Raw genomic sequence first — 22,592 nt, forward strand, 5'->3', positions numbered from 1 at the left:
TGTTTTTTTTTTTTTTTTTGGCAGAAGTAAAACAGGCTAGATTATTGTTGATTTTTAAACTTTGATTCCTTGGTCAGAATGATGTCTTCCAGGTTATTTTCTCTGTAAAGATTCCATTTTTTCTGTTGTGTACTTCATAACTAATGTATGTTAAGTATTTTGAGACTATGTAAATAATCATGTTTCTCACAAATTCTGACTCCCTAGATTTATAATCTATTGATGGCTATTGTCAACCTTGGCCAACCAGAAACTTCTGTTCTAAGCAAAAGAAGGCATCCTTTCTGCAGGACTCATTTAATCAGTGGGTACATATTATTTTGAAAATGACTATTTGGTAAACACTACAGAGTCTAGGCATAGACAAGATGCAGCCTGGTTTGAAAGCCCATAATACTTTATAGCACTTGTAAACCTTAGATGAGGCTAGTTCTCCTGAAAGCTCCCTGGTCTTTATCAGGGCCCAGAATGGACTCTACAGCTTTCCCAAGATAGTCTCCATGCAGAAGGTAGCAGGCAGCAGCTGTTGGCTTGGTATACCCCACACCCGTGCATCCCATGCCCGCCTGCTTTTGCTCTTCTCCATCAAACTTTAGAGAGTTACCTTTTGGTGTATTTGGAAAATATGGAATGCAATTCAGTGTTCCACACAGGCTCTCATGTCATTCTGAAGACCCACATGTTAATGTGCTTGGACCAAGGTGTCCTTTTCATGTAGATTCATGTACTTAGAAGGACAGGGTACCATGGACTACATAGAGGGCAGAGGGTGGTGGGGCTGTTTCTGTTTGGGGAGTGTTTTATTTCCAGCTCCACAACTCCAATCTGTGTTTCCATCTTCATATGGCCTTCTTTCTTCTGTGTCTCACATGATGTTCTCGTGTGTGTGTGTGTGTGTATGTGTGTGTGTGTGTGTCCAAATTTACCTCTTTTTAAAGGACACTAGTTGGATTATGGCCCACCCTGAGGCCTTCTCTTAACTCGTAGCTGAATCTTTTTTTTTTTTTTTTTTAACATTTTGTAATATGGGGGGCAGAGCTCACAAAAGAAGTTACCTGAATCCTTAAAACCCACAAAGTTGGAGACCTTTTTTAAAAAGAACAGATAGCAAAATATATTTTAGTTGTTGAAGGAAGCAAAAAAGGACATAAGATCTAGACGATAAAAGCTGAATTTAAAACCATGCTAAAGAACAAATTAAAACAAAGAAGAAGAAAAATGTGTCAGAAGTTAATCCTATTATAAATGAATATCATCTCTACGGGACTGTATGACTCACCTTAACAATATTCAAACAACAAAAACCCTACTAACAAAAGAGCCTCAACACTCCTTTAGGGTTGGTTGTGACAGAATTTGTCCTGCTTATGGGGTATGCATGAAAAACAATATAAAGATAATATCTAAAATATGAAACTGTTTCTCTAAATAGCACTTATTGGTCTTAAATCCAATTGAGTAAGTGATCAGCTATGACTTGAAGCTTGTCATCATGGGATGGGGGAGTCATTTAAAGCCAAAGAGGACTCTTCTATACTTCGTTCATGTGCCTGGAAAAAGTATAATATTGCAAGTTTCTCCTCAGTGTTAAATATCTACTGAGAATTAAAGAATAGATGAAACTTCCTAGCCATTTCCAAGAATTCACATGATAAAGGGTAATCATTTTAGAGTTTATATATGCTCAGTTTTCTTAAAGCCGTAGATTTTATTTTAGAAAGGAGAATGTATATGGCATTAATAAACCAAATATGTCGTACATTCTAGAATGCCAGATTAAGGGATCTTTATAGTGGCAAACCTTACATCTGCAAAGAGCCTTTTTCCAAATAGGGGCACATTCACAGGACTTCAACATACCTTTTTGAGGAATATGATTCCATCTGTAAGAGGAACCATATCTGAAATCCAACCCATCTGAGAACCTGAAATGGAGTGCTGTTGTCTATGATATTTAGCTCAGGAGAACACAACTGTCTCTCCTGCTCACTCTAGTTTTGGTTGGCTTGCCAACATGTAAGGAAAGAAAATGACATAGGCAGAGCATGCTCAGCCCCCTTGAAATAGATTTAGGACATTATTTTCAAATGATCACAAGCTATTCATGTAACTATTACATAGCAGACAATAATAGAAAACAATCGCAGTCTGCACAGCTCTTGCCTCTGCATTCCCTCCTATAATTCTAATAGTCGCTTAAGGATATAAATATAGCTGGGTGGTGGTGGCGCATGCCTATAATCCCAGCAGCTTGGGAGGCTAAGACAGGAGGATCCTGAGTTCAAAGCCAGACTCAGCAACTTAGCTAGGCCCTAAGCAATTCAGGGAGACCCTGTCTCTAAATAAAATATAAAATAGGTCTGGGGATGTAGATTAGTGGTTAAGCAACACCATGTTCAATCCCTGGTACAAAAAAAATATTAATATAGTTGTCACCATCGGACAGATTGGAAGCATGAGACTCAGAGAGGCAAAGTGAGACTTCCTGTAGGTCACACAATTACTGACTTAATAAATTCAAATAAGGTAGGGTCCTGTCTGAAGTTTATCCAATAGAGCATAGCCATTCTCTTAATTAGCCATCAGATATTTATTGCACGTCTGCCATGGCTAAGTGAGAGAAGGTATGACCAAATCTGGGGCTATAGCTCTGGTCTTTATTTCCTGATGCATTCTTCTTTCCAGTGTAGCTCTCAAGTAACTACAAACTGAAATATAGTTCCAAGACAGTGATTGGAGTGTATATAACTGGGTCAATTTCAGATTTTACTGCTATCTTTGATAATCTTCTCAATTCTGTGGCAATAAGCATGTTAGTCTATAATCCCTTCTTCTTTCTGCTTTACACCTGATAAACTGTTTAAGAAGCCATTTTGTCAAGGTACATAAAACCATTGCTTTCTAATCTTACTGGGGTTGCATAATATTTATCTAAAATAATGTTTGGAGGAAAGACATGCTTTACCACTTGAAGAATTCTGCTCTAACAATGTATCAAGGAAATAAAGAGTTCAGCATGTAGGCAGGGGTGAGGGGGTGTAGGTGAGTGGTAGAGTGCTTGCCTAGCATGCATTACACCCTGGGTTCCATCCCCAGTGCTGTCCAAAAAAAAAATAAGCATGTTCCCTTCATCCTCTGAAATGGAATGCTGACATTCCCTTATGTCCATTTCAGGTCTCCGTCAGCATCATCAAAACAATCAGTGCAGGGCTGAGGTTGTAGCTCAGCAGTAGAGCACTCACCTAGCATATGAGAGGTCCTGGGTTTGATCCTCAGCACCACATAAAAATGAATAAATAAAATAAAGGTATTGTGTCCAACTATAACTAAAAAATAAATATTAAAAAAATCAGTGCCAACAAGGATTCATTAACAAGCTACTGTGTGCCCAACCCTAGGCTAGGTACTAAAGGAAAAAGAAGAGGAGCTTCCTTTCCAGTGAGCAATGTGGCATCCACATGGAAAAGAATGAGCAGAGCAAACAGAGGTCTAGCATTTGCTAAGTACCTGTTAGGTACCCAACACTTTACAAACCTTTTAAGGCTGGAGTTACCCCTGTTTAATGGATGAACAAACTGAGGAGTGTTAGGGTGTAGACAGCATGCCTAAGATCCTGTAGCTAGTAAATGGTAGAACTAGGATTTGAACACAGGTCCCTCAGACTTAAATTTAGAGCATAATATGAAAGAGATGATTTATATCAACTACTGGGTTGCATGAGCCAACCAAGGAATACTGAAGGACTTTCAGGGAGATACATGGAATGTATGAAGGCCAAGTTGGGGCCTTTTTTGGGGGGGTAGGGTGTGTCTGGAATCTAATGGCCTGTGGCAGATGTTCCCTTTGCAAGTCCCTGCCTAAAATAACCACCTGATCCCATTGAAGGGCCCAGGCTTTATCCATCTCTTCTGGGGAGGTGGGAAGGAGAAGCTGGTTCAGGTTTCTACATTCAACTCCAAATGCCCCCTCTCTGAGGTTAGCTGAGCTACTACTCTTCCCCAAGTACCTGACTTCAAGGGGGTAGCTCAACACCAAGAGCTTCCTGGCCTGCCTTCTCCCTACTTCCCACTTGATACTTCTGTTCACATTGAAGGGATAAAAGGAATTTAACATGTTTCTGCTTTTTTTTTTCCATGGCAGGGAGAAGAACTGGCTTAGGCAAATACAGATCCTTTCCAGTCTGTTCAAGCCATTACCAATGGATAGCTCCACCTGAAACATCAGGTCCATAGATTAAAATAAAAGATGGCCACTCACATTCTCTGACTTTTCTTTCCAGTGGGGATAATTAAGACGGGGGAAAAGGGAAACTTTATTTCTTTTTTTCTCTCATGTTAATTTTTTGGGGGGGTTGAACCCAGGGGCACTTTATCACTGAGCTACATTTCCAGCCCCTTCTTTTATTTTTTTGGGGGGGACAGGGTGTCCCTAAGTTGCCCAGACTGGCTACCTTGAACTTGTGATGCTCCTGCCTCAGCCTCTTGAGTTGCTGGGATTACAGACTTACATCACTCATCCAAGTGAGCAAGTTTTGTTTCTAAGTCTATACTTTTAGTTCTCAAGAATCAAGGAGGGGTGGTATAGAGTGGTGGTGGAATGGACTTGTTTCAAAAGAAAAATTGGAAAATGAAAGATTTTATAAGGCACTTAAAAGAAATGCAGGATTGTGCTTGAGAGTTGATTTTTTTTTTTAAATTTTGAAATAAATTATAGATTCACAGGAAGTTGCCCTTCACCCAATGGTTACATCTTACATAATGATAGTATAATAGAAAGCCTAGAAAATTTGATATAGGTACAATGTGTGTCTAGTGCTATGCCTTTCTATTAAATGTAAAAATCTCCTTCCTATACCCCTTTATACTCATACCCACACCTCTCCCCATCCCTGCCTCTGGTAACCATTACTTTGTTCTCCATCTCTATAATTTTGCAATTTTAAAGTACTTTCCTAGCCAGTTGTCATGGTTCATGCCTTATAATCCCCACAACTCAGGAGGACGAAACAGGAGGATTGCAAGTTCAAGGCCAGCCTCAGCAACTTAGTGAAGTACTGTCTCAAAACAGAAAATTTAAAAAAGGCTAGACATGTACCTCAGTGGTAGAGTGCTTGTCTAGCATGTGTGAGGTCCTGGGTTCAATCCCTAGCACTGCAAAAAGAAAAGAAACAAAATAACAACTCAAAGTAGTACTAAGATGAGAAGGGGTTAGCAGAGGGGAAGCCCTAGGGAATTCCATGGCAAGGATTAATTTAGACCCCTTCCCCCAATGGACTATTACCTTGCTTTTCATGAAGAGTACCATGCTCCCCTCACCTTAACAGTGGCACACACACAAGCCAGGCTCAGACCTATTAGGATGTTGTGCCCTTTAGAAGAAATGACTTTAAGCTGGTGGCTCCATCCACAGCTGGCCCCAGAGATATAGGAGGGAGCTGATATCTGCCTTTGAACCACGGAACACTATAGTCCTGGTAACTGGCCCCAGGTCCCTACATTCTGAGTAGGAATCCCCCACCTTCCAGAACATTCCATCCTTCCCCTTCGGTGAAACAGTGAGCAAAAGAAAGACAGAATGCACCTAGTTCTGTGCCCTACTCCAAATATTCTTGCTGTGGGCTGCATCATAGCCACAACTAAAGGCCTTCCATATGCATGATGAATGCAGGTACTTATGATTCAAGTTCCCCACCAACACCCACCAAATAACACATCCATGTAATTTGTGATTTCCAAAGTGAAAATGTTATTGGAATCAAAAGTCCAGGCTTCCCACCACTTAAGTACCAATATTCAGGAGGTGAGTGTTGGGAGGAATGAATCAGGCCAGCCCTGAGAAAGGTAATGGGGCTAGTTCCTCAAAGATCTATCTTCTTGGCTCAGGGAGGCAAGTGGTTTTTATGGGGAGGGAAGGAAGTGATGAGTCTGTAGGCTGGACAGGCTCTTCCTCAGCGAGGGCAGTTAACATCTAGGCAGGGGCTTTTCTTAGGCCAAAGGATAGGGAAGGCTAGAAGGGCAAAAGGGAAGGGGGGAAGCCAAGGACAGGTTTGTTTTTTTTTTTTTTTTTGATGGTGCTGGGGATTGAACCCAGGGCCTGTGCATGCAAGGCAAGCACTCTACCAACTGAGCTATATCCCCAGCCCATGAAGGATCATTTCAAAGGGAGCCCTTATTACAATATCGTTTTTTTGAACTCATTTAATAATCCTACCATGTTCTTTGTTGCCTTTTTGTTTGTTGTTGTTGTTTTTAATTGTATTATGGGGGTCTGAACCCAGAGGCACTCTACCACTGATCTGCATCCCAGCCCTTTTCCTTTTTTTATTTTGAGACAGGGTCTTGATAGGATGCTGAGGCTGACCTCCAACTTGCCATCCTCTTGTCTCAGCCTCTCAAGTCTTTGGGATTACTGGTGTGCACCACCATACCTGGCTGCCTTGATTTTCTTAGTGGGTGATTTTTGTGGCTGTTCCTGTGCTATCTTTTTCTTCAGTTTTTGAGAAGTTGGAAAGAACACAGGGCCAGTGTCTGGTCTGGATGCCAGTCTTGGCTCTCTGCCTCTTAGTGGCTGGGCAAGCTATGCCATTAACATAGACCACACATGATTGTGTATTTCTACAATGTTCAGAATTTATTGAAAAACAATAAATTCACAGGCTACACTACTCTCAGTGGTGGCAGTTCATCAAATACTCTTGGGTCACCTGCTTCTCATAAGCGGGGCTATCACAAGTTCTTTTATTCCTATTTTAACTACTAATATCAATAATGCTGAAGTCATACATCACCCTTTACACAATATATATATTATATATATATATGAATGAAAGGGTTAAGGTGGCCACAGGAATTCAGGAGACTGAACTGAGAGCAAAGGCAGAGAGCAGATACCTGAAGACAGAGTCACTGTGGTGGTCAGATAAGATTATGAACCAGCCAAAGAATTTACGCCAGGGGACAGAGCTGTCAAAGCACAGGAACTTATTCTAGACCAAAGCCCAGATGGATGGCAGTTTCAGAGTGTCAGCTGGAAGTGTCAGCAACTTGGAGTGGGCCATGCAAGGTCGTCAGGGGCAGGAGAAACCGTGATGTGCTAAAGCCTGAGAATAGATTCAGAGGTTTGTCGCTTTGGATTTTCCTGGGCAAGGCTTGTGATGAGTGACCAGGTGACCAGGTCATTGTGCAGCTGTGTCTTGTTTTATGGGCCTTGGGTAAGGGTGTTGCTTCATTCAGTGGTCTGGCATGTTTGATAAGCTTATAGGCCTTTTTTTTAAATGAATTTGATATGCCTATGCATTCATGTCCTTTTGATTTATTTGATAAGTTCACAGGTGCTCATTTTTATTAGCATGGTTAATTTATTTATCACTTTATGACTTATGGTTGTGCTAGGCAGATGGTGGTTGTTTACTTGAACAAACAAGGCATAGTCATTCCACCTCAGTATTTATATTCAAAATGGAGTAAACGCTACTGCATTATAAAATGGAGTAACTCAGGTTTAGGCACAGCCTGAAAACTACTTTTCTATACATCATGGAGTAAATCAGTAGGGCACAGCTAACTCTACGGCCAACTTCTTGTGGACAGCGAGTAAATATTACCTGTGAGCCTCAGTTTCCTCATCTACTAAAGACAGAGAAATAATAACTGCCCTTCTAACTTTACAAAGGTGATCAATGAAATAAAAAGGGATTTTTAGAAAAGTCTTTGGAAGGTTTTGGAGGAAAAATACACTGATTAATACATTACTAAAATATGGTGTTAAAATATTGTCTTCAAAATGTTCTTTAACATTTTGAAAAATATTCTTAAAGTAATTCTTTTTTTTAAGAGAGAGAGATAAGAGAGAATTTTTTTAATACTTATTTTTCAGTTTTCTGTGGATACAACATCTTTATTTTATTTTTATGTGGTGCTGAGGATCGAACCCAGGGCCCCACGCATGCCAGGTGAGCATGTTACTGCTTGAGCCACATCCCCAGCCCCTTAAAGTAATTCTTAAGTATTTTACCCTAATTATTTTGGTTTTGCTTATTTTGACTCATTCTTAGTATTGTTCATTATAATTCTTTTAGTGTGAGGTAAGATTGGCCACAAAATATTAATTCAATCCATTAGAATGTGGGATAAAGTGATCCAAAAAGTTATTTAAATGGCAGAGGAGATAAAGAATTTTTTTAAAAATTTTATTTAGCCTGGTCTCATGGCACATGCCTGTAACCCCAGCAGTTTGGGAGGCTGAGGCAAGAGGATCACGAGTTCAAAGCCAGCCTCAGCAAAATCGAGGCACTTAGCAACTCAGTGAGACCCTGTCTCTAAATAAAATACAAAATACAGCTGGGGATGTGACTCAGTAGTTGAGTGCCTCTGAGTTTAATCCCTGGTACCAAAAAAATTTTTTTTTAGTTATAGTTGGACACAATACCTTTATTTTATTTATTTATTTTTATGTGGTGCTGAGGATCNAGGGGCACTTGACCACTGAGCCACATCCCCAGCCCTATTTTGTATTTTATTTAGAAACAGGGTCTCACTGGGTTTCTTAGCACCTTGAAGTTGTTGAGACTGACTTTGAACTCATGAATTCTCCTGAGCTGCTAGGATTTTGGGCATGTGCCACCGCACCTGGCCAAACATTTTCATGTTAAGAAATTTATTTCTTACAGTTCTAGAGGCTGGAAAGTTCAAGGTCAAGAGGCCTGCATCTAGTGAAGGAAGGAGAGTAACAGCATATGAGACAGATTGATAGCACCAGTGAACTGGGTCCCCCAGTGCTTGGGATCAAACCCAGGGGCTCAAGCATATTAGGCAAGAGTTCTACCACTGAACCAAGTCCCCAGCCCTGATACACTTTTTTTTTATATCTTAAATTTTTTATTTGTTTTAATTAGTTATACATGACAGCAGAATGCATTTATGCACTTTGATATATCATACATAGTTGGGATATAATTTCTCATTTTTCTGAGTGTACATGGTGCAGAATCATATTGGTCATGTAAATACACACACACACACACACACAGTAATAATATCTGTTTTATTCTACTATCTTTCCTATCCCCACATCCCCTCCCCTCCCCTCCCATCACTTTCCTCTACCTAATCTAAGGTAACACTGTTCTTCCTTAGTGTCCCCCGCCTTATTGTGAATTAGCATCCACATATTAGAGAAAACATTCAGCCTTTGGTTTTATGGGATTGGCTTATTTCACTTAGCATGATATTCTCCAAATCCAACCATTTAAGGCAAATGCCATAATTTTACTCTTCTTTAAAGCTGAGTAACATTCCATTGAGTATATATACCACATTTTCTTTATCCATTCATCTATTGAGGGACATTTAGGTTGGTTCCATAGTTTAACTATTGTAAATTGAGCTGCTATACACACTGATGTGGCTGTGTCACGATAGTATGCTGAATTTAAGTCCTTTGGGTATAAACCTAGAACTGGGATAACTGGATCAAATGGTGGTTCCATTCTGATACACTTTTTTTTTAAAAAATGCCTTCACCAGTTATTTGGGTTTATAGCAAATCTTTGTTCTGGGAGAGCTTGTGGTTTACAATTTGATTCATATTTGGGTCAGCAGTCACTGTCAAGGTGAAGTAACTTTAATAGTTGCTCTAGTTTTCTTTGCTGACTACTCTGAAATATTTAGCTGTCTATATGAGACAAAATAACTAGTTGCAAAATGAAAAGGCCTTTCAGCAGAGCAAGGGATTGCCAGCTCCACAACAGACAGTTTGGTTTTCTGCTATTGTTGTGGCTGAGATGACTGGATATTTTTGTGTTATGTGTACACATATTATTTCTGATTCTTTTTTTCTTTTTACCGAGTTGCTACAAAAGTGCAGTCTCCCTGGAAGGAAGCATGCTGTAAATCATAGGCTCTGAAGCCAGACAGACCTAAATTGATTAACCATGGAATCTTAGAAAAGCCTAATGGTCTCTCACAGCTTTAGTCATCTTATCTGTAACTTGGGCATGATAATATTTGCCTTGTAGTATTCTTTCAAGATTGTTACAAAGCTATTATGCTAGGGATACGGTGCTTCTACTTTTCATACAAGTCCAGGTCACCTGGAGATCTTGTTAGATTGCTGACTGCAATTTGATTGATCTGGGGTGGAGCCTGAGGCTCTCCACTATTAATAGGCTCTAGGAGATGCTCATGCTGCTGGGCCACAGACTACACTTGCAGTAGCAAGGGTCTAGATATCATTGGCAAAGTGCCTGGCATAGTTAACTGCTTAATACTTGGTCACCACAGAACAGTTCACTCACATGACAGAGGGCTGGGTGCACTAGCCCATACCTGTAATCCCAGTGACTCAGGAGGCTGAGGCAGGAGGATCACAAGTTCAAGGCCAGCCAGCCTCAGCAACTTATTGAGGCCCTAAGCAACTTCACAAGACATGGTCTCAAAATAAAAAATAAAATAAAGAGCTGGGGATATAGCTCAGTGGTAGAGGACCTTTGGGTTCAATCCCCTGAACCACTGAATAAATAAATTTAATTTAATTAAAATGACTGAGAGCTGGGGATGTAGTTCAGTTGTACAGCACTTGTCTAGCATGCACGAGGCCCTGGGTTGCATCCCCAGTACTACAAATAAATACAATAAAAATGACTGAGAAGGGGCTGGGGTTGTGGCTCAGTGGTGGAGTGCTTGCCTAGCATATGTGAGGCACTGGGTTTGATTCTCAGCACCACATATAAAATAAAGGTACATTGACAACTAAAAATATATATTTTAAAAACTGACTGAGAAGAAGCTCCCTTTCCACAAAAGTAATAACCAGTATGCCAATTGCTCTGTTTCCCACAGCCTTTACAAAATCTAAGATTGATCAGGCATGGTGGCACATGCCTATAATTCCAGCAGGTTACGAGGCTGACGCAGGAGGATCACAAGTTCAAAGCCAGCCCCAGCAAAAGTGAGGGGCTGAGCAGCTCAGTGAGACCCTGACCCTAAATGAAATACAAAACAGGGCTGCAGATATGCTCAGTGGTCAAGTGCCCCTGGGTTCAATCCCTGGTACCCTCCCCTCCAAAAAATCTAAGATTGGCCATGGTCGGTAATTTCTGAAGGCAGGCAATGGGTGCATAGGAGAAATTCATTATACTATATTCTCTTGTTCTCTTAGCTTCTATCAATATTTTTTTTGGGAGGGGGGTACCAGGGGTTGAGCCCAGGAGCATTTAACCACTTAACCACATCAAGAGCCCTTTTTTTGTATTTTATTTTGAGACAGGGCTTCAGTAAGTTGCTGAGCCTGGATTTGAACTTCTGATCCTCCTGCCTCAGCCTCCAGAGCCACTGGGATTATAGGCGTGCGCCATGTCACCCGGGCCAACAAAGGATTTTTAGGTCAGTAAAACTTTGTATGCTATTGGCCAATATATGTCATTATACATTTGTCCAAACCCATAGATGTGCCACACAATGGTGAACCCTGAACTTTGCAGAATAATGCTGCATCAGTGTAGGCTTCTGGATTGTCACAAATGTGGTCCCAGAGTGGGTGGGATGTTGGTAGAGGGGAAAGCTGTGCATGCAACAGGAACTCTATGTACTTTTTGCACAATTTTGCTGTGAACCCCAAACTGCACTACAAAATACATTTAAAAAGAACCACAAACAAATAGAAAACATGTGTTTCCTAAAGCCTGAGAACAGCAGAAGATGTAAGTTACCTAGTACAATGATCAGCTCCAAAAATACATTCTTCAGGAGAGAGAGCTTTTGTTTAAATTCTCTAAGCCTTGGCCTCCTGTAACTTTTTTAAAAATATTTTTTAGTTGTCAATGAACCTTTGTTTTATTTATTTACATGCAGTGCTGAAAATCAAACCCAGTGCCTCACACATGCTATGCAAGTGTGCTACCACTGAGCCACAACCCCAGCCCCCTCCTATAACTTTTGATTGTACGAAACTGATTTACTGTGGGAGTTCATCCACATGTGTGCACCAAATTTGTATTCCACCATCTACCCCAGGGTTCAGCACATTTTTCTTAATCCCTTTTGTCAAGTGAGATTTTGCACTATTTTTCTCTACGCTGCACTAAAATTTACCTCCATCTTCCTGAAATCATTTATTCTTTTCATTCTATCGAAACAGGCTTGCCTGCCACCTAGCTTGATCACATCGTGAACCGCCTAGCTTCTGTTTTCATTAAGTCAGTGATTCACAAAGCAATTGCTCACCTAATTGAGTGAGCTGGACAATCCCTGCCATCATCTTCCGAAACTGGGCCCAGTTTTTATTAGGTGCTGAAGCTGACATAGCCCAGAATAGATACCCTTTAATTTGTTGGAAGATTTTTTTTAAATTTTGTGATTAGCTAAATGATGGGCAAATCAGAGAAAAGAAAAAAAAAAACCAAATGAACAAAACAGGGGAAATAGCCAAATTGAATTTAGTCCATTCATTTCTGTTCTCTTAAATATAGAAAGCCTCTCCAAACTGTGTCCTCATTTATCCCTGCTTTCTCTGCCTATAGCTTCCTTAAAGAATCTTTGATGTGGTCACTGGACAAGGCTTTATTCTAATGCTTGTTGGTGGGTCAACTCTTTGTTATTCTGTTTGGTATTTAATCCCATAGACTGAAGTTCTGCTCTGGTATGTTGTTTATCACTTCCAGATTATAGGTGTAGCAAATATTTTCCTAGTGCAATAATCACTAATGTGACATTCTGCTGCTGGTATCATCCAGACAGGCCCTGCTGGGCTCCTTCATTTTGAATCTTCTAGGCAGTTTCAACCCCAACTTCTTCTCCTTAGGTCTAAATTGTTCTTTTGAGACATGTTCTCCGTAAATGTCAGGGCACTGGATGACACTTGAAATCTTGAATCTCTTTCACAATAATGACATTCTGAAAGCTTAACTTCTGTTTCCCTGGGTGTGCAGAAACCCTGCAGGTATCCCTCAGCAGCTGCTATAGTCCTTTCACTTAATTGCTCAGTGAATGAAAATATCTAGGAGACACTCACTTCCAGAATCCTTCTAGAAACCTAAAACTTTACATTGCTAACTTGGTACAACTCCTTTTGAAGTGAACTAGGGCGGCAGAATCGTGCTGGCCTAACCATTTCAAGGTGGCAGAAACACCTGCAGAGACAGATAATTAAAACCATTGCCATGTCTCTTGCTGCATGTTTCCTATTGGCTAGCTACTTTCAGGATGAATCATATTTGATGTCACAATGACAACCACTTCGTTGCTTCTTCCCTGCTCCTTTGCAATACCTACGGCCCCTTGGCCAGCTTTCTTCCCCTTGAATCATGGCAATAAAAACATTTTCTTCATGGTGGACTGGAAATAATGGCATACACAGCACAGTCTCAAATCTCTCTGTAGATGTTGCTTCAAAACAAATCTCCTCACCTGTTGGCTTGCACTTCCTTGCCTTTTCTTGTGAACTCAACTCTTCATATATGAACCAAACTCACTGATCCAGAGATAGCACAAGTCCCAGCTCTCTGACTACTCACAAAATTCTTATCATTTTGATACAAAGGAAACATGACTATATTTTTTACATAAAGAAACATTGGGGGCTGGAACCCCAGCCTCATAGCTTTTAATTTTTGAAGCACGATTGTTACATATTCAGGAAGTTAAATTAAGAATGAATTATGGGGCTGGAGATGTGGCTCAGGCGGTAGCGCGCTCGCCTGGCATGCGTGCAGCCTGGGTTCGATCCTTAGCACCACATACAAACAAAGATGTTGTGTCCACGAAAAACGATAAAAAATAAATAATAAAACTCTCTCTTTAAAAAAAAATCTGCATAAGGTAATATTCACAAATTCCAGGAATTGGATGTGGACAAATACTTTAAAAACAAATAAATAAATAAAACAGAGGTATTGTGTCCATCTACAACAAAAAATATTTTTAAAAATGAATTAACCAGGGGCAGGAGTTGTGGCTCAGTGGTAGAGCGCTCGCCTAGCATGCACGAGGCACTGGGTTCGATCCTCAGCACCACATAAATGTAAAATAAAGATATTGTGTCCACCTAAAAACTAAAAATAAATGAATATTTTTTTAAAAAATGAATTAACCAGCTGGGCGTGATGGCACACATCTGTGATGTCAGCTACTAGGGAGGCTGAGGCTCTAAGCAACTTAGTGAGAAGTGGTCTCAAAATTAAAATTTAAAAAAGGACTGGGAATGTAGCTTAGTGGCAAAGCACCCCTTGGTTCAATCCCTAGTACCCCCCCCCAAAAAAAAAATTAACCACCTTGGTAAAACAAGAAACTAAGGACATTTCTAGCTCATATATTTCACTGTTCCTATTTTCCCTATTTAACTCATAGAAATTTGAGACAACTTTAATAGGGGAGTTAAAAATCTGAGTTCCTGAGTTAACCCAAATAAACTTTTTATCAATGTGAAACACAGGCCTCCATTTTCTTTTATTTTTTAAGAGTAATTTCTGTTCTTTACAATGTTATCTCACACACACACACACACACACACACACACACAGGACTTGAAAAATGGATAGAGAGACAAGAGTGAGAGCCTCCCAAACATTTTTTAAACAAAGTTCAAAGTAGATTATATTTATGTGCTTTTCAGTCATTACACAATGTACAGACATGATCCACTGAATGATTTATGCTCCCCAAATGGTTAAACATGATTTTCTATGAAAGACTAGACATAAAAGCTTTTAGAAGCAGAACTGTTTTCTCCAAACACCAATTTCAGGCATACATTTGTTTTTACGTATATTCCTTGAGAATGCTACAGTAGCAGTGCATAAATTCATTCTATAAAAAGATCTGAAAGATGATTTTCAAGAGACTCTCAATACATTGTGCTTTCAGATAAAAATCCTAAGACAAAAGATCAGTTGCTATGACAATAACAGTTAAAACTGCATATTATATACATATATATGCACACACACATATATGTATGCGTGCAAATATATATGTATGTATTAGAGATCAGAAGAGGCTATAAAGAAATGTAAGTAGTTGTGCTTAGGGGACTTTTTTGGTAAAGTTGTTTTAATAAATAAAAACTTTAATAAATAAAAACTTAAAAATGTCTCAGTGACTGATATAAAATAGACGCAGGTATCAAGGGTTTTCCATTCTCAGCTTAAGAGTTTAAAGGTGAAAAAGTCATCTCTACAGAAACCATCTGATACCTGATAATCCCAATCTGGGCAAGTCACTTACAGTCAGGCAGGCAAGGGGCTTGGGAAAAAAGATAAAGGGATTTCCCCCTATTAACATAAGCATTAACCAGAGGTAAAGCCAGGGCAAACTAACTAAATAAATGCCTACCTTCCCTTAGAACTCTCAGACCAAACAGGTCAACCTACTTCAATTAGGTTTTGAAAAAAACCCATATGCTTGGTGTATGGACCATAACCCATCTGTAGTTCACAAGATGAGTTAAATATGTCCGGTCTTCCATGAGACCCTAGGATAAGCATGATCCCTTAGTACCTTATACTTTTTAACCCTCCACACATTAACTGTAAAACTCTCAGAAACACCATAGCAACTGTTCACAATGATAGAGGGCAAGGTATAATTTACATAGAGAGTAACACTGATGTTCATAGCTAGGAAGTCAATGTAATTTTATTTTTTGCCTGATCTGTTTGCTCTTTTCAGCCTTTAGCTTTGAAGGACACACGACCCTTGTCAATCAAAGTGAATTAGAAAAAAGATGAGAAAATAACAAATGTTTTAAAGTCTTTTGCATAACAGGTATAGATATAAAAAAGTTTCTTCAAATAGTTTCCTAGGTGTCACTCAGAAGCAGCCTTGCTGTCTGTAACATAATGTGCTGGCATCCTTCAAATAAAATTATAGAGAAATTTAAAATATATATTATACATTTGCAGTTATTTGAAATCATTCAATAGTTTGTAGCATGTTAATGGAGTGAAATAGAGATAAAAGGCAGTCCACATTCATATTTTCAAGATAAATTTACTCAGAAGTTGGTTGAAATCCTTGCTCACGTTCTAAGTATAGCCATTGTGATAAGACCTGAAAGGAAAAAAAAACAGGAGAACAGTTAAAGACATGCATTGTACTGCATTTTCCATTCAATAAGCAATTGTTCAGACCTCAATGAATAAATAAAATATAACACACAGGCAGACACTCTACCAAGACCTCAAAGTCAATTTGAATTTAGTTGATATTATACAGGAAAAAATCCAATTAACATCAATGGGCACTCACTGAATAGATTTTAATTAAATCACTAATGTCTGGCCATAGTTCATCTCACCATCACACATACCTCCTACTTTATCCATCACATCAGCTATAATAATAGCAGACATGCCATTTTAAAGTGTTAGTAAAGCCAGCAAGCTTTGTCAACAGAAGCTTCAAGAGCCTATTTGTATCAGGGCCCTAGGGCCACAGAGATAGAAGCAGTGTTCCTGCTTTTCTTTAGTGATTCTGCATACAAGACCATAAACATTTAATAATATGAGAATGTGTTTATGGGCTGGTGTTGTAGCTCAGTGGTAGAGCTCTTGCCTGGCATATGTGAGGCACTGGGTTTGATTCTCAGCACCACATATAAATAAATAAATAAAGGCCTATCAACAACTAAAAAAAAACATTAAAAAAAAGAAAAGAATGTGCTCAGTCCTAAATGAATGGTGAGGTGAGTGATAAAAAGTACAGGGCTGGGGGTGTACCTCAGTGGTCGAGCACTTGCCTAACGTGTGTAGGGCCCTGGGTTCCATCCCCAGGGAAACACATATATACGCATGCGCGCACGTGCACACACGCACACACACACACACACACACACACACAAGAAAGGAGGATGATCATGTAAGGCTGAGGCAGTCAACATAGTTGTCCCCAAAGATTGTCCCCTTAAAAGATGATAGAAAAGATACAGAACAATGGGATAGGCAGGCATTCCAGGTGAGGGCACGGCATGAGCAAGGGCCTGGGAGGACCAGGACTTTAGATGAACTTTTCCAGAGTCAATAAATAATCCAACAGGCTTTACTCAAGGATTTATATAGGAAAGCAATTAGACAAAATTGGTTCAAGGAACTCTCAGATTGTGGAGAGGCTTTTTTTGTTTGTTTTGGTTTTGGTACTGGGCATTGAACCCAGGGGTGCTTAACCATTGAGCCACATCATCAGCCCTTTTTGTATTTTATTTAGAGACAAGGTCTCACTAGGTTACTGAGGCCGGCTCTGAACTCACGATCCTCTTGCTTCAACCTCCCAAGCCTCTGGGATTACAGTCATGCGCCACTAGGCACAGCTGATTGTGGAGAGTCTTAAGCACTAAACTATGGAGTTTTACTTCATCCAGTGGACTATGGTCAACTGCTAAATTTTTGAGTAGGGAATGGTTATGAAACCAAAAGAGAATGGAAATCAACCTGACATCAATGTGATGGATGGTTTCAGGGGGCAAGAGAATAAGGGGAAGGATGAGTGAGAAAAAACACAGACAGAAGGTGGAGAGACAATTTAGAAATTTAAAAAAAAAGAGCACAGTAGGGAATACTGAAAGAATAATGGAAAGAGTTGAAGTGAGAGGAGAATATGAAGAAAGAGTCATTCATCACCACAGTCACGATGCTCGATACATGGAAGGCACTGAATAAATGTTTGCTCAATTGAAATAATTAATTATAGGATTTGAAGCCAGGATGACTGGAAGAATGAACTGGAAATCAGGAAACTGGTTTAAATAGAAAGGTTCACAATATTAAGCAAGGTTGCACTGTTCATCCTTATCACAGTGTGCACCTTGTCTAAGTGTTTCTCCAGGAGCAGTTCCTGCAAGTAGAAAGACTGTATTATGAAATATATGCATTGTATACATACATTATAGCACCAGAAGTCAGAAAAAGGAAAATAATGGAGTAAATAGAGTTTTAGGCACTAGATAAATAAGTCAAAGAGAACTAAATTCGAGCCAAAAGTTAAATCTCCAAGTGCACCCGACCTCAACATGCCTTTGAACAATCCTTTACTGTTTTTCAAAAAAGGAAATCAACCCATTACCCCCCAACATAAAATCCTACACATATGTCCCCAATGCATCTTTAAAACCCTTACCTAAGATATAAGCAGCCACTAATTTTTGATTCACACTTAAGTGGAGGTAGAGAGGCACCAGCGATTCCACATCCCCCAGCGTGGGCAGCATCAGGGCTGCAATGCACACCACTCCCAGGAAGACAGTTAGTAAACTAGGTCCTGAGGAGACAGTTCTGTTTTCTGTAAAAAGACAAAAATCCCTGAGCTTGCTTCTAAACCCAAGCAAACTGAAGACAAAAGTTTCCTTGCAAATAATGGTCACCAGATGGGTGTGGTGGTGCATGCCTGTAATCCCAGTGACTCAGGAGGCTGAGGCAGGAGGATCGCAAGTTTGAGGTCCAACTTAGTGAGACCTGTCTCAAAATAAAAAAAATAAAAAGGGATGGGGAATGTGGCTCAGTGGTTGAGTACCCCTAGGTTCAATCCCCAGTACCAAAACAAAAAATACTGGCCACCACACACTAGGATTCTCTTTTGGCTATCTTCTCTGACTCCTTCCCCCATCATTCCCATTCCATGGGGACCTATGTGTTGCACTTATCTGGAAGTCTATAAAGCATAACTGCTCTGAGTCATTACAGGATGGTATGCTGAAATGGCATTATGAGTTACTAAGTTCCTACTGAAAAAAATGGTCACCAAATTACCCCACCCTGATATTCCACCCTAGTAAGTAGAAAGTGCTCAAGCATGTAACATTGATGCATGTACATCTATAAATTATATGCACAATTTCTGTACTAGTATGCTTAATATAAAACATACTAATGGAATTACCATAGAATGTGCTAAAAACAAACTGATGTTCAATATTTTCTCCCTGTACTCCAATGGATTGTTTTATGTTTACAAACAATTTCTGACTTAATGATGGCTTGACTTTAAAATGGTGTGAATGCATTATGAATTAAGTAGAAACTACACTTTGAATTTTGCTCTTTTGCTAGTTATATGAGGCATGGCACTCTCATGATACAGGGCAGCAGGAGTGGGCCACAGCTGACATCAGCCATACAATCATCAGAGGAAGCAACTGATACACCACAGTGGACTATATGGCTAAAATATGAGATCCAGGGGTAACCAATGCAATTCTGGCTGATATGTTCAACTTACAGTGGGTTCATTGGAACATAATGCCATCATAAATTAAGGAACATATGTCCTCCATGTAAGGCTATTACAGTAGAGCTGCACTATCTTCTGGCAATATCTTAGGGAGGTGTCCAGACAGATTTGATCCCGATAACTGCAGCATGCTGCTACCATAGTAAAAAATGTTAAGGTACCAAAAAAAAAAAAAAAGCACTACTTGAATGTTATAAAGTTGCCCATAAAAATTCTTGCTCCTTGCCCTACCTCATTCATAATAAAGAAGAAAACTATAGAAACAATATCTGGCAAATTTATGCTAAGTGAAATAAGGCAGTTACCAACAAATTCTGCATGACTCCACTTATATGAGCCATTTAAAATAGTCAAACTCATAGAACTGGAGAGTATAATGATGGCTTCTAGGGTCTGGGGGAGGAGGATAAAATTGCTAATCAATAGGTGTAATTCTCAATTATGCAAGATTATTAGAGATCTATTCTGCAACCAGGTCCCTATAGTTAATCAGGTTCCTATATACTGTAATATACACTTAAAAAATAATTAAGAGGCCAGGTGTGGTGATGCACACCTGTAATACCAGTGGCTCTGGAGACAGAGGTAGAAGGATCTCGAGTTCAAAATCAACCTCAGCAACATAACGAGGCCCTAAGCAACTCAGTGAGACCCTGTCTCTAAATAAAATATAAAAGGATGGGGATGTGGCTCAGTGGTTAATCGCCACTGGGTTCAGTCCCTGCTACCAAATAATAATAATAATTTTTTTTCAAAGATTTGTTATCAAGCCTGCTATTCTACAGCTCTAGCTACATATGTACAATATACATAACCTTATTTTTAGGAAACCCAACAACAGCATTTTCTGTTTTGTGGCTTTCTCACTAATCTTCCTTTCATTAAAAATAGCCAACAGCAATACGATCTTGGTGTTTTATTAATGAAATAACACTGTTCATTCTATTATTAAATGAAGCTTTTCTAAATTATTAATACCTCAGCTGTTGTAAAGTCTAATTGAACCTCACCAAAGCCAGATAGGTAAAAAACAAATTGAAATTTCATAATTATTGCTTGGGATGCAACAATAGTATAAATATCTTTAAAAACCCATCTCATTTTAGTTAATAAATCAAATAACTTGGCATTTATATTTGTTGCAAAGATAAATTTTCAAGGAAAATATTTATGATTTATAACTACACCACATACTACAAACCTACAATAAAAATAATTTCAAAGAATTTGGTATTTAGAGAAATGCCAAAAACAAAATGAAAATAGCCTTTTTCCTGATATTACATGATTATAAAAAATGTACAAAGATATAGAAAACAGGGCTGGGGGTGTAACTCAGTGTCAGAATGCTTGCTTTGTATATATGAGGCCCTGGGCTCAACCCCCAGCACCACAAAAACAAGATATAGAAAACAAAGTTTCCTCCACAATCCCATCCTCCTACAGATAGGTTAATGCTATTAACAGCTTGGTTTATATCCTTTCAGATTTCATAAATGACTACATAAACATGTAAAATAATTCTTTACATAAATGAGGTCATATTATATGTACTGTTACATAACTGTTTTTCACCCTTCACTAAGAAATACATTTGAAGCCTTTTCTGTGTCAATATATAAACATTGTGTACAATCAGAGAATTGATATGTTGTGCTCCATTTGTGTACGATGAATTGAAACACATTCTGTTGTCATGTACAACTAAGTAGAACAAATTGAAAAAAATTTAAAAAAATATATATATATATATAAACATCTATCATTCTATCAGATCCTTGTAAATACCTGCCTAACACCCTGTCTTATGAACACTCTTAATTTAATCATTTCCCAAATTGATGGACTTTCGGGTCATTTTCAATTTTGCATTATTATAAACAATAATAAACAGCATCATTTTCTTTAGCCAGAGACTGAAACATAGCCAAGACACAGCAGTTCATTAGTAAGGTAATTAAGATTCAGCTATATTTTTTGTCTTTTTAATAACCTGGGTTCTAGCATGAAAGTATACTTTGTGGGTTTCTCTTCATTTAACAGTTAAATTTCTGTTAAATGAAAAAACTCACAAAATATAAAATTGTATTTATACACATTGGAATGGTCTGGAAAGTAACATGGAACAGTTACATAAGGAGATTTCTTAAGTATGTGGTATTAAAGGTGTTTTTTTTTTCTTTTGAATTTCTTACTGCTATATGTCTTTTATACAATAAACCTGAGAAAAAATTTCTCATTTTACCAACTTTCAATACACTTTAAAATCCAAATTTTTTATGATATAGCCTTCAACTATTTTTTAGCAATGAGTCTCATGATACTTGCATTTCCAATGCTTCTGATATGCTTCTTGTTGAAACATTTTCAAAGCTAACAACTTGAAAAAATAATGACCTTTTAAAACTTCCCAGAAAAAAATCCTACAGAAAACAATCTCAACTTATTTTTAATATTTTGAATACAACCAGAGATATGAAAAATTGTGCTCTATATGTGTAATATGAATTGTAATGCATTCCATTGTCATATATAAAATTTTTTTTAATGTTTTTTTTTTTAGTTGTAGATGGACACAATAGATTATTTATTTATTTTTTATTGGTGCTGAGGATTGAACCCAGTGCCTCACACATGCTAGGCAAGTGCTCTACCACTGAGCCACAACCCTAGCCCCTCAACTTATTTTGACATTTTAGTGCAGAGAGACGTAAATGAAAAAAAAACAGAGAATCTACATACTAGAAAACAGACATAAATTATTATTAATTTAATAGGAGAAATTTTAAAATATCACTTTGTCATCCTAGACACAGTCAGTCATCATTATACTTAAAAGAAAAAAAAACTACACAATTTTTTTCTGGATGATTAGCTATAGTGGGTTAACTACTCATCAATGGAGCATGTTGGACAGGATTTTGAGTGGACCGTTTGTTCAGCTCTTTCATACATTTACTGTGAAACTACTCTGGGCCAGGCTCTGTGCTAGTACTGAGGACATAGTTGTGAACAAGACAAAGTGCCTGTTTCCTATGAGCTTCCTGACATGAATGGCTGAGAGATTTTTTTCCTCTCCAAAACAGAAACCACTGCATGTTAGGACAATGTCACCTGTCTTCATTCATCTACCTACTCCAATTTTAGAATTAGAAGAATTCTCTCATATACTTTAGATATCAAAGTTCATTATAAAAGTAAAAGAAGAATAAATCAATACTTACTATAATTTTTTTAGGTTGTTAGGATGCTTTCCAATAAATTAAAAATATAACAATAAAGTTCTCCTTATATGTACATGTACATAAACTGTTAAATCTTAACCGTTGCTGGTTGTGGTGGCGCATGCCTGTAATCTCAGTGGCTTGGGAGGTTGAG

General features: G+C 38.6%; 2 protein-coding genes across 3 annotated transcripts in view; one reads left to right on the top strand and one right to left on the bottom strand.

The window, feature by feature from the left end:
• LOC107159588 (P2R1A-PPP2R2A-interacting phosphatase regulator 1-like) overlaps positions 1-4,258 on the top strand; it is a 70,096-nt gene extending 65,838 nt beyond the window's left edge. For both annotated transcript variants that reach the window (XR_007344831.1, XM_015506179.2), the window contains one exon: positions 4,141-4,258. The gene's annotated coding sequence lies outside the window, so the exon portion shown is untranslated. The remainder of the gene's footprint in view (positions 1-4,140) is intronic.
• Positions 4,259-14,544: 10,286 nt separating this feature from the next.
• The window catches only part of Mospd1 (motile sperm domain containing 1), a 20,921-nt gene continuing 12,873 nt past the window's right edge, over positions 14,545-22,592 (bottom strand). Inside the window, exons 4-6 of the mRNA XM_048796569.1 lie at positions 19,052-19,145; positions 18,105-18,387; positions 14,545-16,043 (exon numbers count right to left, since the gene is read on the bottom strand). Coding sequence (XP_048652526.1) covers positions 16,012-16,043; positions 18,105-18,387; positions 19,052-19,145 — 409 coding nt within the window. The 3' untranslated portion in view covers positions 14,545-16,011. The remainder of the gene's footprint in view (positions 16,044-18,104; positions 18,388-19,051; positions 19,146-22,592) is intronic.

Source organism: Marmota marmota, unplaced genomic scaffold (assembly GCF_001458135.2).
Source record: "Marmota marmota marmota unplaced genomic scaffold, marMar, whole genome shotgun sequence".
NCBI classification, from domain to species: domain Eukaryota; kingdom Metazoa; phylum Chordata; class Mammalia; order Rodentia; family Sciuridae; genus Marmota; species Marmota marmota.